Raw genomic sequence first — 15,550 nt, 5'->3', positions numbered from 1 at the left:
GCCCAGCCCCAGGCCTGACCTGCCTCCATCTAGTCTCCAACACTTGCTTAATAAAGCATGACTGCTTCTTATGTGTGTCTAACCTGCACAATTGCAACTATCCATGGCTGAAGGCAGGCTGCCAGGTCTGCTTGGGGTTAGCTGGTGCCTAAAGAGCTTTTAAGGTTTCTGCTTTGCTTGGGGGACAAGGCGGGATCTTGCATGAGCATCTCTAGTTTCCTAGAGTTCGCTGGCTGAGTGGGCCTTGATCAGCCTTGGACCAGGCCCACTTGACACAAAAGCCTTGTGAGGACTGGGGGTTCTCTCTTTTTCTCCCCACTCTCACCTGCTAGCTACAGGGCAGAACCAAGGGTTTGGGTAGATGCAATTTTCATGTAAACATGGAAATCCTGGAACTGAACTCCCATGTAAGGTGCAATCCTACTGTGCACTCTTCCAGAGACCAAAGAGGAGCTATAAAGCAGCTCTTGCTTTCACAGCTTAAAAAGCTTTGCCAACAGATGTTTGGGACTGAACCTCCTGTCAGTCTGTGCCCCAGGCTGGCTGAGAAACAATTAACCTTCCACAGGTGGCACTGTCCCTGCCAGGGAAGGCAGTACCAGGAGTGCTGTGGCTACGCATCAGCAGAACGAGACGGGAGGGGACAACAACAGGTTGCGGCTCTAACAGGACAAGACGACGCAGCATCACCCAGACGGGCACTGCTGCAGCTCCCTGGCCTGGCTCTCATCTTTGGCCTTTGATTTGGAGCAGACCTCTTGCAATTTCTGTTCTGCTCCTAGCAGGGAGGGGACCAGAGCAGGCCGGATCCTGAGACGAGCATCCCTGAGGCTGCAAACTGACCTGTGGCCCAAGCCCTTGGGGTTGGGATGGCTCTGGAGAAGGAGGTGAGGCCAGATGGAAATGGAATCTAGAGGAAGCAACACAGCTGGAGGAGGGGGCGGAGGGACAAAACATGTGATCTGCAACAGACACCATCACTTGAGGGCCAGAGGACAAGGACATGGAGCCTGTGGGGACCCTCTAGGCATTGCCAAACTTCAACTTCCATCAGTTCTGGTGAGAGAGGAGGATGGGGAATCATAGCCTCATGACAACCAGAGGGCCATAAGCTCCTGGCAGAGGCTGCAGGACAGAGGCCTCCCCACACTCCCCTCCTGCTCTGGCCTTTGCCCAAAAGGGAAGCAGGCTCAGTGCTGGAAAGGGCCAGGCCTGGGGTGGATGTAAATCAGGGCAAGAACGATGGCGGGCGGGATGGTGAGGATACAAAAGGAAGACTTGGGCAGTTCGCTGGGGAGGGCCTGTTTTATTTAGAGAAAAACACACACTACCTCACATTCCGGGGGGGGGGGGAAGGAGGAGACGACTCCATGCGACACTCAGCAGAGACCCTCCCTGTGGGCTCCATCAACAGCAGGTTTGTCCCAGGTGGCCCAGTACTCTTGAGTCCCTGGGGAGGGGGCTGATGGCGCCAAGCGGCCATGAAAACAGCCAGGTTTGAATTCCAAGCAAACTCTCCAGATTCCGGCCATTGTGAAAAAGAAACGGAGGGGGGGGGGTGTTTCCAAGTTTTTGTGTTTTCTTAAAAGAAAAACCAGAACTAGCGTCAGCCCCTGAGAGAGGAAGAAAAGGGGCTGTTTGTTTGTTGGGTAAGTTGGGGGGAAGCCAAGCTGTCCTGAGGGCTGCTCTACCAGTGGAGGCCAGAAGGGGGCGTCTTCTCGTCCTTATTGCTTTCCAGGGAAAAGGGTGGGATCCGGACGTCGAAGTGGGAGCCGTCGGGCCGCTCAAAGCGGAAAGTGCCCCTACGGAGCAAAAGCAGAGCTCAGAGTGAGGGGTGACCCAGAGCAGGTTAGGGGGCGGGCGGGGGGGGGGGTGGACACAACCAAGTCGCTCTGTTCGGGGCCATTCCCGTTTATTATATCTTAAAATCTGTTAACTCAGGAGGACTGCACTGCCACAATAGGCAAGAGAAAATATATCTGTACTGCAATTTTAACTCCACCTTCTTCTTTCAACAAGACCATAAAGAGAGCTCTGCTGGGTCAAGCCCAAAGGGTTTGCCATCTAGTCCAGCCTCCTGTTCTCACAGTGGCCGACCAGATTCCCCAAAGGGAAACCCACAAGCCCTCTCCCCTCCTGGGGCTTCCAGCAACTGATAATTAAAAGCATTTCTGCCTCCCACCATGACAGCAGAGAGTAGCCATCGTGGGTAGCAGCCATCAATAGTCCTCTCCTCCTTGTCATCTGTTAGCTAGTCTCCTCTCCCTCCTCCGATACTTTCCCTCTTTCCTTCCTTTGCGCTTCCCAGCGAGTCTGGCAGCTGATGCTGCACATTCTTTTTAAAGCAGCTCATCAGAACCAGGGTGGGCTGGAGGAACTGGGATGCATCCAGCTGAATTTTACTCCTAGAGCGGAGTCAGTGAAATTAACAGACCTAATTTCAGCCAGTCTGCTCTGAGTAGGACAAACATCAGATAAAGCCTATTATTGGCAGAGACATCTAACAGCAAAGCTCTTCCGTTTATGAACGCATTTCATAAACACACCAGGCAGGAAAAGGGAAACTTCCAATTGTGTGGCAGTTAACGTAAGAATGTAAGTAGCGGCTGCTGGATCAGGCCAAAGGAGGCTCAAAACAGTCCAGGTTCCTGTTCTCACAGCATCCTACCAGATCTCTCCCCTCCTGTGGTTTCCAGCCACTGGCATTCAGAAGCATTGCTGCCTCCAACTGTGGAGACAGGGCAGAGCCATCCTGGCTGGGAAGAGGTGATACTGTGCTAAGATTTGATGATCAGAAGTGGCCAGGGCCAACCTGAGGGACCTATAAACACCAGCCCTCTGATTCAATACACTCCCAAGGCATGTTTCTCACCCCACCTGGCCAACCTGCCCGTTCAGCCATCTGGCCGCTGCCACCTTGGGGAGGCTGCCCTCAGGGAAGCTGGCTTCCCACCCTCCTCTCTGGTCTTTCCTGCTGTGGCTCTGGAAGCCTCCAGTTCCTTACCACATGTGGCCGCTGGATGCTTGCAGGGAGACATGGCTGCTGTACTGGAAGGCTGGCTGTTCTTTGGACAGGACTGGCTCCTAGGGAGAGAAAACGAAGCATCACTGGAGAGCCGCCTCCCGCCTCACCTCCTGCTCTGCAATAAGAACAACCTTCACCAACCATCTGGGGGCTGATGGGAGTTGTTCATGCTAAACTGCTTTGTTCTGTTTGAGACTTCTTCCAGGAAGAAGAACTTAAGACCGGCTGCGAGACCTGGAAGACCTTGCAGGCCCTTTTCCACCTGGCCTGGGTGGGAGGGGACCTGGCTGACTCCAGCTACAAAAGCTGAGGCCAGAGACCACCTTGGCTGTCTTTCAGTGCAGACCCAGGTCTTCCAGCCTGAGCTTCCACAGCCGCTGCCCGCTGTGAACCACCACTGGCAGGACTGGCAGCAACAGCAGCAGACACATTCTATGCTTAAGACAATATTTCATTCTCTTGCCAATTATGCTGTTTTCAATGTGCATTTTATAGCTGACTTCCTTCAGTAATGTTTTCCTTTGATATGTTAAAGATTTTTTTTTGTTAACTTTGCTGCATTAAATGTGCATTCTGCAGCTGACCTCTTTTGCAATGTTTCATTTTGAAATCTTTAAAGATAATATCTCAGCTTCCTGTATTAGGTGGCTTTGAATGTAGACTTTATATTTGACTTTCTTCAGTAATGTTTTAATGTTGGGTTGCTAAACCACTTTGAGATTTTGTGTTCCTAAAAATATAGATACAGAAACGAAATGAATATTAACAATCATGGTAGGAGCCTGTGGCTGCATCCGACCAGTGGCCCGTCCTGCTGTCACAGTAGCCCACCAGTGGCCCAGTGAGTAGACCTGTAGCAAAACCCGGGCACGAGAGCCCCCTCCCCTCCTGCAGAGCCAGCAAGAGATAAAAGGCCAGTTTTAAACCCCCTCCGGGGGGGGCACTTACTCTCCCCACGACCCCTCGGCCGCGGACTGTCTCCAACGTGCCCGACAAGCTGAATATCCTCCAGTGCCGTTCCCGGAGCTGCACGACTTCGTTGTTGAGGTTCTCCAGGCGGATGCAGTAGCGCCACTTGACGCGAGAAGGAGTGAGGAGTCACAGTCAGAGCAGGAGAGCCAACAGCAAAGGGCTTCCCAGCCGGAAAAGGGGGGGGGGCTGCCCACAGAGGCCTAGAGACCCTTGCAAGGCCAGAGCCCTCTCCGCCACTCCACCCTTAGCATGCAAGCCCAGGAGAAAGAGCACTCACCCAGTAGACGTGGGAATTCTGGGCTTCCTGCAGGAGAGAAGAAGAGAAGGCGGCCTTTGTCATAAACAGTGCACTCCATGTCAGAAACCCATGGCTACCGGCCGCTCCCCACGGGATTTCCAAGCCCCACATCCTTGGGAGAGACAAGGAAGGGGTGGCCTACGATGGGCATTGCAATCTTACTCGGCTACAAGTGATCGCCAAAGAGAAAGAAGACTGCCTTAGAGGCTTTTCAAGAAGTCTGGAGGAGTCTCACTCACACCAGGTTTCTGTTTATTCATGGCAACTACTGGGAATCTCTGTCTAAAGACCTGACAACTGATATTGAGAAGACCCCTTTTGGTGCCTGCTAAAAGCATTCCTGTTTAGACAAGCCATAGAGAATGGCCAGTGCACTGAAGCCCAACTGACCCTTTTGCCTGACCTAGCACAACAGCCCTTTCTCCTTGCAACCCTGGGACAGTGTGGGAGAGAACCAGTCACACAGGATGATTTCCTAAAGATATGGACCCATTTGCTTTGCGACGCAAGATACAGGCCTGAGGATGGTGTATGAAACCTGCAGGGTCTGCGACACGTTCCCCTGGAAGGGCCACCCAACCAGCTGCTCCCGTTTCAAGGCCCCTGAGGCTTTGGCGGCACCACGACATGTGTCAGAAACAATGGCTGCTGCTGACAGGTGTACCCACAGCGAGGCCTCCAAGGGGCACGGGGCCAGGCACCTACCCGCATGCCCATGTAGAAGGGGATCACTGTGACCCGAATGTTCTCTGTGGTTTCCCGGTGCACGTCAGACAGCTCCAGCCACGGGTGGTTCTTCTCCTGCCACGCACACAGTGTGTCCCTTGCCACAAAGGGTGGAACTGGAGGGGAGGGAGAGAGAGAAAAAGGTATTTCCAAGGGAAAGTAAGCACAGAAGGTGTTTACCCACAGAAAGTAACGTGGACAAGACTTTTGGGGAAGCAAGTTGAAGTGGGAATTACAGTATGCACTTTGCTATATGCGCTTTACAGTATGCCGGAAACTACAACTAATCCAGAATGCGGCAGCTAGACTGGTGTCTGGGAGCGGCTGCCGAGACCACATAACACTGGTCTTGAAAGACCTGCACTGGCTCCCAGTACGTTTCCGAGCACAATTCAAAGTGTTGGTGCTGACCTTGAAAGCCCTAAATGGCCTTGGTCCAGTATATCTGAAGGAGCGTCTCCACCCCCATCGTTCTACCCAGACACTGAGGTCCAGCTCTGAGGGCCTTCTGGTGGTTCCCTCACTGCGAGAAGCCAAGTTACAGGGAACCAGGCAGAGGGCCTTTTCGGTGGTGGCACCCACCCTGTGGAATGCCCTCCCATCAGATGTCAAAGAGAACAACAACTACCAGACTTCTAGAAGACACCTGAAGGCAGCCCTGTTTAGGAAAGCTTTTAATGTTTGGTGCATTACAGTATTTTAATATTTTGTTGGAAGCCGCCCAGAGTGGCTGGGGAAGCCCAGCCAGATGAGCGGGGTATAAATAATAAATTATTATTATTGCTATATAAATTGTACGTGAACAGATGTGGAGGAAAAGAGTGTGTGAGTAATCTGTTTACTCAGGTTATATTAAGAAAGTATCAAGAATGTTTGCGCAGGAAGAACTCCTCCTTGAGCTCACCCGATAAGGAGGGGAGGCACCCTGTTCCTCTCGATGAGCCAGGCACCCAGCTCGGCTCATGCAGGAAGGCTTTTCCTCTCTCACACCATGACTTCATTCCTATGGGCTAAGCTAAGACGAGGGAATGCCTTTTTTTTAAGCCTGCATGGTTTATAGGCCCAGGGACTCCTCATCTGGGGGTCCCCCAGCGGCCACTGTTACTCCGACCAAGTACAGCTGTCTCAAACGTCACAATGGTGTGTCTGTTGAACAAAAATCTGCCACAAAAGGTTTTTAAAATGTAGCATTCACCTTGCATAAGAAGGGGGAAATCAGAAAAAAGGCCACATTTATTGCAGCTTCTGGCTGAGCTGGCGCACCACTGAAAGCACTGAGCTGGGCTTCAGCCCATGTCTGCCTCTCTTAGAGGGGGGAGAACATATCGGCCTTTGCAGCCTTTCCCCCCAAGTAAGAACTCACCTTTCGTCTGATCGTACAGGAGGAACCGTTCAAACAACTCGTGCTGGATGGGCACCTGGTCGGTGGAGGTATATGGAAGGATGTCTTCGTGGCTTACATAGTCAAGTCCTAGAAGGGGATCCCAGAGAAAAAACACACATCTAGGTATTTGCAGAGGCCAGGTAACAGCAGCCAAGTGCATCAGTTATTATCCTCAGCTTCAGAATCAGAACACAGTCCTGTCCAGAAGCCCCAGCTGACACGCCCACAAAAGACAACAAATTATCCTACTTGGAGGAACATAGGAAGCTGCCTTTTGAAGTAGTGGCTCTAAAGATTCTAGTCCTCATGGTTCCAAATATAGACCAGGTTTCAAACGTTACATAGGAAACTGCCTTATCCTGAGTCAGACCACTGGTCAACCTAGCTGAGTCCCGTCCACACTGACGGGCAGCAACACTCAAGGGTTTCAGGCAGGAGCCCTTCCCAGCCCTGCCTGGGGACTGAACCCAGGACCTTCTACATGCAAAGCAGATGATCTGCCACCAAGCGACAGGCTGACCGCTGGTCTAGGTGCCTGATCAGATGGGGGCCTATTTGCCGAACTGAATGAGATTTTCATATGTTTGTATTATATAGAACTGACCATAAGCACACAAGTCAGGTAAACATGGAATGAGATTTAAAAAACTAGACCACAAAAGGAAAAAGGCTAACCTATACCTTTATATCTCCTAGTAGATATGTGTTGTTGTTTTTTTAAAAAAGAAGACCACCACTTGATTGTAAAAGAAAACCCCCCGCAACAGTTCACAAAGTAGACCCATTGAAATGAATGGCCACAATTCACATACTGTATTTTCTGGCGTATAAGACTACTTTTTAACCCAGGAAAATCTTCTCAAAAGTCGGGGGTCATCTTATACGCCGGCTACAGCAGAAGCTCCTGCAGCAACTCCCCACCAAAGGATAAAATGACAGCAAATTAAATCAGAGGACACCAAGCTCTCTAGATGAAGCAGAGATACGCTTGAAAATTGGCCCCAGAGGCCCCCGGCCACTGAGAAGTGGAGCAGATTTCTGAACCGGACTGGAGACTGGTTTTTAAAATTTTTATTTGGTGTGCGTTGGAAGAGGGGTAGTCTTATACGGCAAGTATATCCCAAACTCTATATTTTAACTGGAAAAGTTGGGGGGGTCATCTTATACGCCCTGTCGTCTTATACGCCGGAAAATACGGTAGATCCATTAATCTAAATGAGTCTACTCTGAGTGGAAGATGGTTGAATAAAACCCTAACAGAGCATGTTTTACCGCTTTGCTCTTTGCCCCACCCTGGAAGTGCAGGGAATAAATTTAATGAATAATAAAACCAGCTTCCCACTCCCCTGCATGAACACTTCAGGGATTTACACACAGAGCCTGGGGAAATGTTGGGCAGCCTCCTGGACCCTCCCCAGGCAGCCACAGGGACAGCTTGCTCACCTGGGATTGCATAGAGGGCTCTGCTGTCATCATGGTTCGCTAAGAAAGTCACTGCTTCCGTCTGCGATCTCTGAGACTGAGGAAGAAATGGCAAAGACAGCACTTGAGAGCTGCTATTATTTTGTGAATCACAGAATGGTTCACAGATTAAAAACACAAAAATACATACCACAATAACAAATCAAACAATAACACCCACCCAGTTTAAAAGGCCATGGATTTAATTAGCTAAAGGCGTGGAAGAAGAGGAATGCTTTTGCCTGCCATCTAAATACATGTAATGATGGCGCCTGACAAGCCTCGCCTACAAATGGAGAGCCACCACAGCAAAGGCCAGCTCTCATATTGCCACCATCCAGAACTGTTGTGGAGAGGAAGTACAGAGGAGGACACTGGATGAAGATTACATGGTCTGAGTCGGTTCATATGGAAAGGGGTGGTCCTGACCATAAGAAGAGCCCTTCTGGATCAGGCCAATGAACCATCTAGTCCAGCATCCTGCTCTCACCGTGGCCAACCAGATGACAATTATGGGAAACCCGCAAGCAGGATTTGACCACAAGAGCAGCACTCTTCCCTCCCGTGGTTTCCAGCAGCTGGCATTCAGAAACATTGCTGCCTCTGACCGGGGAATCAGAGCATAGTCTTCCTGGCTAGTAGCCAACAATAGCCCTCTCCTCCATGAATTGGCCTCACCCTCTTTTAAAGTCATTTAGGCTGGGGGCCGTCGCTGCCTCCTGTGGGAGGGAGTTCCACAGCTTAACTCTTTGGAGAAAGGGTAGGATACAAATTTAACCAACACAACAATTAATAACAAAGGCCATGTGTTAACCCCCTCTGATGGATCCTCCGACCGGCTCCCTCCCTGCTCTGTATGGCATCCTAGTCGTGCATGGAGGGGGGGGGCAAGGGGAGGAATGCTGAAGCACTTACTATATGTGGGCAGTCCCGAGCATCTATGAGAACCTGGTAGTATGTGTGCGTCTTGCCTTTCACTTCCTTGGATCCGTGCCCAGCTGCATTCTCACCCCTGAATCAAGACACACAGCATGTTTTTAGAACCTCTTCTGCTATTGTTATTAAAATTTGTGTACTGTCCTTCATCCGAAGATCACAGGGTGGTTCACAACATAAAAATACAAAATACATAACAGAGCAAAAACCAAACCATTAACACACACCCCCGAAACACATTTAAAAGGCTACAGAAGGCTCGATCAGGCAAAGGCCTGGTTATATGCTAAATCCACAACAGATTTCACATTTCACAGAGCAAGTGTGGATGGGCCGTCTCTGACACAGGGCGGCAGCTCAGCCTCATTGGGGAAGAAAAAAGCCTCTTGTATGAGAAAGGAGAGGAAATGTTACAAACCGGAAAATCTCAAAAGTCACATATATACAGAGGTACCTCGGGTTACAGACGCTTCAGGTTACAGACTCCGCTAACCCAGAAATAGTACCTCAGGTTAAGAACTTTGCTTCAGGATGAGAACAGAAATCGTGCTCTGGTGGCGCAGCGGCAGCAGGAGGCCCCATTAGCTAAAGTGGTGCTTCAGGTTAAGAACAGTTTCAGGTTAAGAACGGACCTCCGGAACGAATTAAGTACTTAACCCGAGGTACCACTGTATTCCACTACCTTGGTGTCTGAAGCTTTCGTAATGAATTTCCTTTATTTTACTTAGGTATGTTTTTACTGTGCTAATGAAATTATTTTACTGCTTATGTTAACTGTGTGTAAATATGTCATCATTGTTTTTTATACTTTTAAACTGGTTAGAAGCTATTTTGATGTAAATAAATAAATGCAAAAAAACCCAGTGTCCTTTAATATGGAAGCAAATACAGTTAAGAACTTAGTTCTTGAACGTTTTGGCTCCCGAACTCCGCAAACCTGGAAGTGATCGTTCTGGTTTGCAAATGTTCTTTGGAGCCCAAATGTCCAATGGGGCTCCCGACTGAGTGCAGGAAGCTCCTGCAGCCAATCAGAAGGCGTGCCTTGGTTTTCGAAAGTCAAACGGACTTCCGGAACAGATTCTGTTCGAGAACCAAGGTACAACTGTATTTTTCAATGACTTAAAAAAATTGTTTACTGTAAACCACTTGGAGTAAGCTGTATATAAATTACATTCAACAAAATTATTAAGTAAAGCAGGGCAAGCTCTGCCCACTGCCCACTCTAAATACCAACCACAACAGCTTCTTAAAGCGCACTGAGCTTCTTAACATGCTCCTCTCCCTCCCCATTTCTGGCTGCCAGTGAGTGAAACACCAATCCTTCCTTACTTTTCAGGCACCGGGGAAGCCACGTCTCTGTCGTACAGCCTGGCTTGCCAAGGAAACAGGACTATCCCCCGGTATCCAAATACACTGTGGAGAAATAGCTGAAAGAAAAGAGCACAGGGGGCAGGACGAGAGAAAGCGTCAAGCGAGGCAGGCCAAGGCAGAAGAGAAAGCAGAGCTTGCTCCAACCATCGCGGTGAGAAACGGCAGCTCCAAGGAACCAGCTTCAGAAGGGAGGGAGGTGGGCAGCTTTAGGGCATCTATTGCTACCTAATCCAGAGTCTAAGGGGGGGGGGTCGTCAAAACAAACGACAAAGCCAAAAATGCAGCTGTGGGCAGGACCAAAAAAATGCTACAGGTCCTGACAGTCTTCACACATCCATACTGTGTCACAGCGATGGCTTACAAGAGCCAACATTCCTTTCCCTTGAGAAAAGCTTCTCTGCCTGGTTGCCTTGAAGCAAAAAAATCTGCGTGTTCCTGTGGGCAACCAGACAAGGATCCCTTTATAAGGCTGGGCTTGCAAAATATGGTCCGGAGGTGTCCCTTTATAGTAGCACCAACTGCAACAGAGATGGGGGCACCAAAAAGAGAGGATCCCAAGCTGACCCAATCCAGGCTTCCAATGCCTCTGATTCCACCCTGACACACAAAAAACTGACCTGTGTCATATTTCCCACTTACCTGACCCGTGTCATATTTCCCATGCTGCTTTGGCACTTCAAATACACCCACCGTCTCCAGCACTTTGCCCTCAGGGCGATTCCTAGGGTGAGGGCAGAGAGAAGGCAGGACGTCAAGCTCACCCAGAGTGTTGGTCACTGAGTTGCAAATCTGAACTGGCTTTGGACGTTGCCCCCCACCCCCCTCCCAACCACAGCTCAGCTTTCAGACTCCTATTCAGCGGGGAGCCCAGAGATGCTGATCTGCCCCACTCACAACAAATACAACAAGAAAGGAACAATGAATAAAGTAAAGCTGCTTGTTTAAAGTTTAACTCCAGAGGTAACTGCAGTCATGATGTCCAAGAGCTCAGATGACTTTTGAAAGGAACAGATAAACTCGGGAGGGAGGGAAGTCTATTGATGGATGTTGGTCATGATGGTTAAAAAGAGCCTTGCACATCCCGAAGCAGCATAGCTCTGGGGATAAGAACACAGGGGACTGTGCCTTTCGGTCCTGTTTTGAGAGCTGAATTAGGTACAAAGTGAAATCTCATTTTGCACTGGCAAAGTCAGGCAGGAGCAAGCAGGCCTCAAAGTGATTTGCGGGAGACCAGTAAGGGTTCCCGACGCCAAATGCTTTAAACCAGACTTCTCCAACCTGGTGCCTGCCAAACGTTTCGGACTACAAGTCCCATCAACCCCCAGCATCCTACAGCCATGCTGGATGAGAGTTGTGGTTCAAAACATCTGGAGGGCCCTTGGTTGGTGAAGGCCAGCTTAAACAATAGCAACAAGGTAGCGGCATCAATGGCCAATGATAACTCACGTCATTCTAATAAGAATGGGAGAACTTCTCTCTCACTTAATGAATCCAAATGGTTTCCAGAGAGTGGTAGGGGATGCTTTAGCCCATGTTGATGGCCTTTCAGCTGATTCCCTGGTGGCCCGTTGGAATGCGGAGTTAACCAGGGCTATCGACTGTCTGGCTCCGAAGCGCCCTCTCCGACTGCATGGAGCCCGGACAGCCCCATGGTTTTCTTCGGAGCTGAGGGCGATGAAACAATCGCTGAGACGGCTAGAGCGTCGGTGGCAGAAAACTCACTCCGAATCTGACCGGACACAGGTTAGAGCTCAACGTCGAGCCTACCAAGTGGCGATAGCGACGGCGAAGAAGACTTTCTTCACCGCCTCTATTGCATCTGCAGAAAATAGTAGCAGGAGACTCTTTCAGGTGGTTCGCAATTTAACGGAATCACCTTTACCACCGGGGCCTTGTAAAGACCCCAAGATCTCCTGCAACGATTTTGCAAAGTTTTTTTGCAGATAAAATCACTCATATTCGGAAGGAGCTAGACACCACCGTGGGAGCAGGGCCGGGGCGGGAGAGTGCTAGAGCTCTGTCTGGTCAAGTTGCATGGAATCAATTTCAATCCGTTACCCCCGAGGATGTGGACAGGCTGCTTGGACACGTGAAACCAACCACCTTTCTCCTTGATCCTTGCCCATCCTGGCTAATAAAAGCAAGCCAGGAAGGGCTGGGCGATGGCCTCTGCGGGGTGGTGAATGCTTCCCTCTGTGAGGGAACATTTTCAGATCCGCTGAAAGAGGCGGTCATTAAACCACTTCTTAAAAAACCATCTTTGGACCCGGCCAGTATGGCCAACTATCGCCCAGTCTCAAATCTTCCATTCTTGGGCAAGGTGATTGAGCGCGTGGTTGCTGAACAACTCCAGGCACGCCTGGAGGATGCGGACCATTTGGATCCCTTCCAATCGGGATTCAGGCCTCACCATGGGACTGAAACTGCCTTGGTCGCGCTGGTTGATGATCTCCGGCGGGCTAGGGACAAAGGTGAGAGCTGTTTCCTAGTTCTGCTGGATCTCTCAGCGGCCTTTGATACAATCGACCATAATATCCTTCTGGACTGTCTAGAGGGGCTGGGAGCTGGGGGCACTGTTATACAGTGGTTTCGCTCCTTCCTCCTGGGCCGTGTTCAGAAAGTGGGGGGGGATGAGTGTTCAGACCCCTGGGCCCTCACTTGTGGGGTGCCTCAGGGTTCCGTCCTCTCCCCCATGCTTTTTAACATCTATATGAAGCCGCTGGGAGAGATCATCGGGGGTTTGGATTGGGTGTCCATCAATATGCAGATGACACCCAGCTCTACCTCTCCTTTAAATCGGAACCAGTGAAGGCGGTGAAGGTCCTGTGTGAGTGCCTGGAGGCGGTTGGAGGATGGATGGCGGCTAATGGATTGAAGTTGAATCCTGACAAGACAGAAGTATTGTTTTTGGGGGACAGGGGGCGGGCTGGTGTGGAGGACTCCCTGGTCCTGAATAGGGTAACTGTGCCCCTGAAGGACCAGGTGCGCAGCCTGGGAGTCATTTTGGACTCACAGCTGTCCATGGAGGCGCAGGTCAATTCTGTATCCAGGGCAGCTGTCTACGAACTCCACCTGGTACGCAGGCTGAGACCCTACCTGCCCACGGACTGTCTCGCCAGAGTAGTGCATGCTCTAGTTATCTCCCGCTTGGACTACTGCAATGCGCTCTACGTGGGGCTACCTTTGAAGGTGACTCGGAAACTACAACTAATCCAGAATGTGGCAGCTAGACTGGTGACTGGGGGCGGCTGCCGAGACCACATAACACCGGTCTTGAAAGACCTACATTGGCTCCCAGTACATTTCCGAACACAATTCAAAGTGCTGGTGTTGACCTTTAAAGCCCTAAACGGCCTCGGCCCAGTATACCTGAAGGAGCGTCTCCACCCCCATCGTTCTGCCCGGACGCTGAGGTCCAGCGCCGAGGACCTTCTGGTGGTTCCCTCATTGCGAGAAGCAAAGCTACAGGGAACCAGGCAGAGGGCCTTCTCGGTAGTGGTGCCCGCCCTGTGGAACGCCCTCCCATCAGATGTCAAAGCGATAAATAACTACCTGACATTTAGAAGACATCTTAAGGCAGCCCTGTTCAGGGAAGTTTTTAATCTGTGATATTTTACTGTATTTTTGGTTTCTATGGAAGCCGCCCAGAGTGGCTGGGGAAACCCAGCCAGATGGGCGGGGTACAAATAATACATTATTATTATTATTATTATTATTATTATTATTATTATTATTATCAAGGCACCTTTATGTATTGGGCTCCACCCCCATTAGCCACTATTCTGCCCCTTGGTGTGGTTGGCAGGCCTTCAGGCTCTCTCTTTCTCTCGCCGTAATATTGCACACACCCAGCGTTTGAAACTCCCATTGTTCTAGGCACATTTTGCGGCAGGGAATTTCATTAGCACGAGCAGTTTCTGAGCTCTGGGCGCAATACTGTGCCTAAGATTTCAGACTAAAAATGCCACTGCTGTTTTTCTTCCTCCCCATTTCCAGTCACTCTCTGAAGACTGGAGAAGAGACGCTCTTAAGAATATTATGGGGGTGGGCAGGGGAAGGACTAGAGTCACTAGACCATTTGAAAAATGAGCAAAAGATTTTAGCTGCAGTTCATTCATTTTCAGCTTTGCATTCTTGTTATTAAAAAGTGCGCCTAAACATTCTGTTGTTGCGCCCATAACCTACGTTTAAGGTGCCATTTAGCTCCTAGCTTTCATATCTCTGTTTCTAACACTCCACACACCCCACAAAGCAGAACCTACAAGTATATTTATGAACTGTGAACCTCCAGGGACAGATTAATCTCTGCAAAACACCTGAGCATACAACTCTGCATGGGCCTCCTTTCTGTTGGCACTCACCACCTAAGTTTGCTATTGGAGGGAGCAACGGGCGCAAACACACTCAACAGCTATTTAGGAAGTGACAAACAGAAGCAAGCCCTGGCTGTTGGATCAGGCCAAAGGGGACTCACCTAGTCCAGCCTCCTGCTTCCACACAACGGAAGGGCCCCAGTGGGAAGCCTGCCAGCAGGACATGAATGAGGAAAGGGGGGGGGGAATGTCCCACCATCAAATGCAAGAGCTGCAACATACCTATGAGAAGCTTAACGGGGTTTACCCAGTTGGCAACTGTTCATGCAAGAATTAGGGGGGGGGGATCCCGATCGGAGCCCTGGTGGAATGTCCTCCGCCTCAATGGATTCCCTCACCTCCACTAATAGATACAGCCAGAAATCGTTGGAATGTGGGGGAGGAGGTCGTCCTGAAAAGGTAAGACCCCCCCACCTGTACCCTCAAGCCCAGGCATCCCCAAACTCGGCCCTCCAGATGCTTTCGGACTACAACTCCCAACATCCCTGACTAGTCCTGTTAGCTAGTGATGATGGGAGTTGTAGTCCCAAAACAGCTGGAGGGCCGAGCTTGGGGCTGCCTGCTCAAGCCCCTCTTCCCAGCTGCGGCCCCCGCCCTACACAAGCTCCCCCCCCCGCCGTGGCTCCCCCTCCCTCTCCGCTCACCGTGAGGAAAGGGCCCTCCGGGGGACCAGGCCAGGCCACGCCCATAGGCCGGTCCCGCGCGCCGCCCCTCGCAGCGCCGCCGCCGCCGCTCCGCAGGGCAGCCCTGAGCCGCACGAGGACGGGGAGGAGGAGGCCCTGGCCCGGCTCAGCGCCACCGCCGCCCAGCACCGGCTCCGTGCCGCCGCCGCCGCGCAGGCCGCTGCTGCCATCCCGCGGCCCTGGCGCAAGACAGGCCTCAGCGGGCGCCCACAATGCACCGCGCGCACGCGCCGCCGCCGCAGCCTCAGGCCCCGCTTCTTCGTCTGAGGGGCGGAGAGGACGGGTCGCTCTGGCCCGCGCGTAGGCCATAGAGAGGGGAAG

The 15,550-nt window shown here is 51.1% G+C and overlaps 1 protein-coding gene across 1 annotated transcript; it reads right to left on the bottom strand.

Annotated features, from left to right (window-relative positions):
* Positions 1 to 1,286: 1,286 nt before the first annotated feature.
* On the bottom strand, positions 1,287 to 15,414 carry POLDIP2 (DNA polymerase delta interacting protein 2). Its single transcript, XM_082201905.1, has 11 exons — positions 15,191 to 15,414; positions 10,813 to 10,894; positions 10,132 to 10,229; positions 8,782 to 8,878; positions 7,849 to 7,924; positions 6,385 to 6,492; positions 5,001 to 5,137; positions 4,275 to 4,301; positions 3,974 to 4,099; positions 3,005 to 3,084; positions 1,287 to 1,802 (listed from the first exon to the last, which is right to left on the bottom strand). The coding sequence occupies exons 1-11, from the start codon at positions 15,397 to 15,399 to the stop codon at positions 1,688 to 1,690; spliced, it is 1,155 nt and encodes a 384-aa protein (XP_082058031.1). The 5' UTR covers positions 15,400 to 15,414; the 3' UTR covers positions 1,287 to 1,687.
* Positions 15,415 to 15,550: the final 136 nt, after the last annotated feature.

This window comes from Podarcis vaucheri (assembly GCF_965113315.1).
Source record: "Podarcis vaucheri genome assembly, chromosome: 15".
NCBI classification, from domain to species: domain Eukaryota; kingdom Metazoa; phylum Chordata; class Lepidosauria; order Squamata; family Lacertidae; genus Podarcis; species Podarcis vaucheri.
The sequence above is the reverse complement of the archived record's forward strand: the minus strand, read 5'-3'. Positions and strand labels throughout refer to the sequence as shown.

Coding starts and splice junctions, on each gene's coding strand:
- POLDIP2 (XM_082201905.1), bottom strand. CDS start 15,399: ATGGCAGCAGCGGCCTGCGCGGCGGCGGCGGCACGGAGCCGGTGCTGG. Junction 8,879..10,131: donor GCTTCCCCGGTGCCTGAAAA/GTAAGGAAGGAT, acceptor GTCTTGATTCAG/GGGTGAGAATGCAGCTGGGC. Junction 6,493..7,848: donor AGCCCTCTATGCAATCCCAG/GTGAGCAAGCTG, acceptor ATCCCCTTCTAG/GACTTGACTATGTAAGCCAC.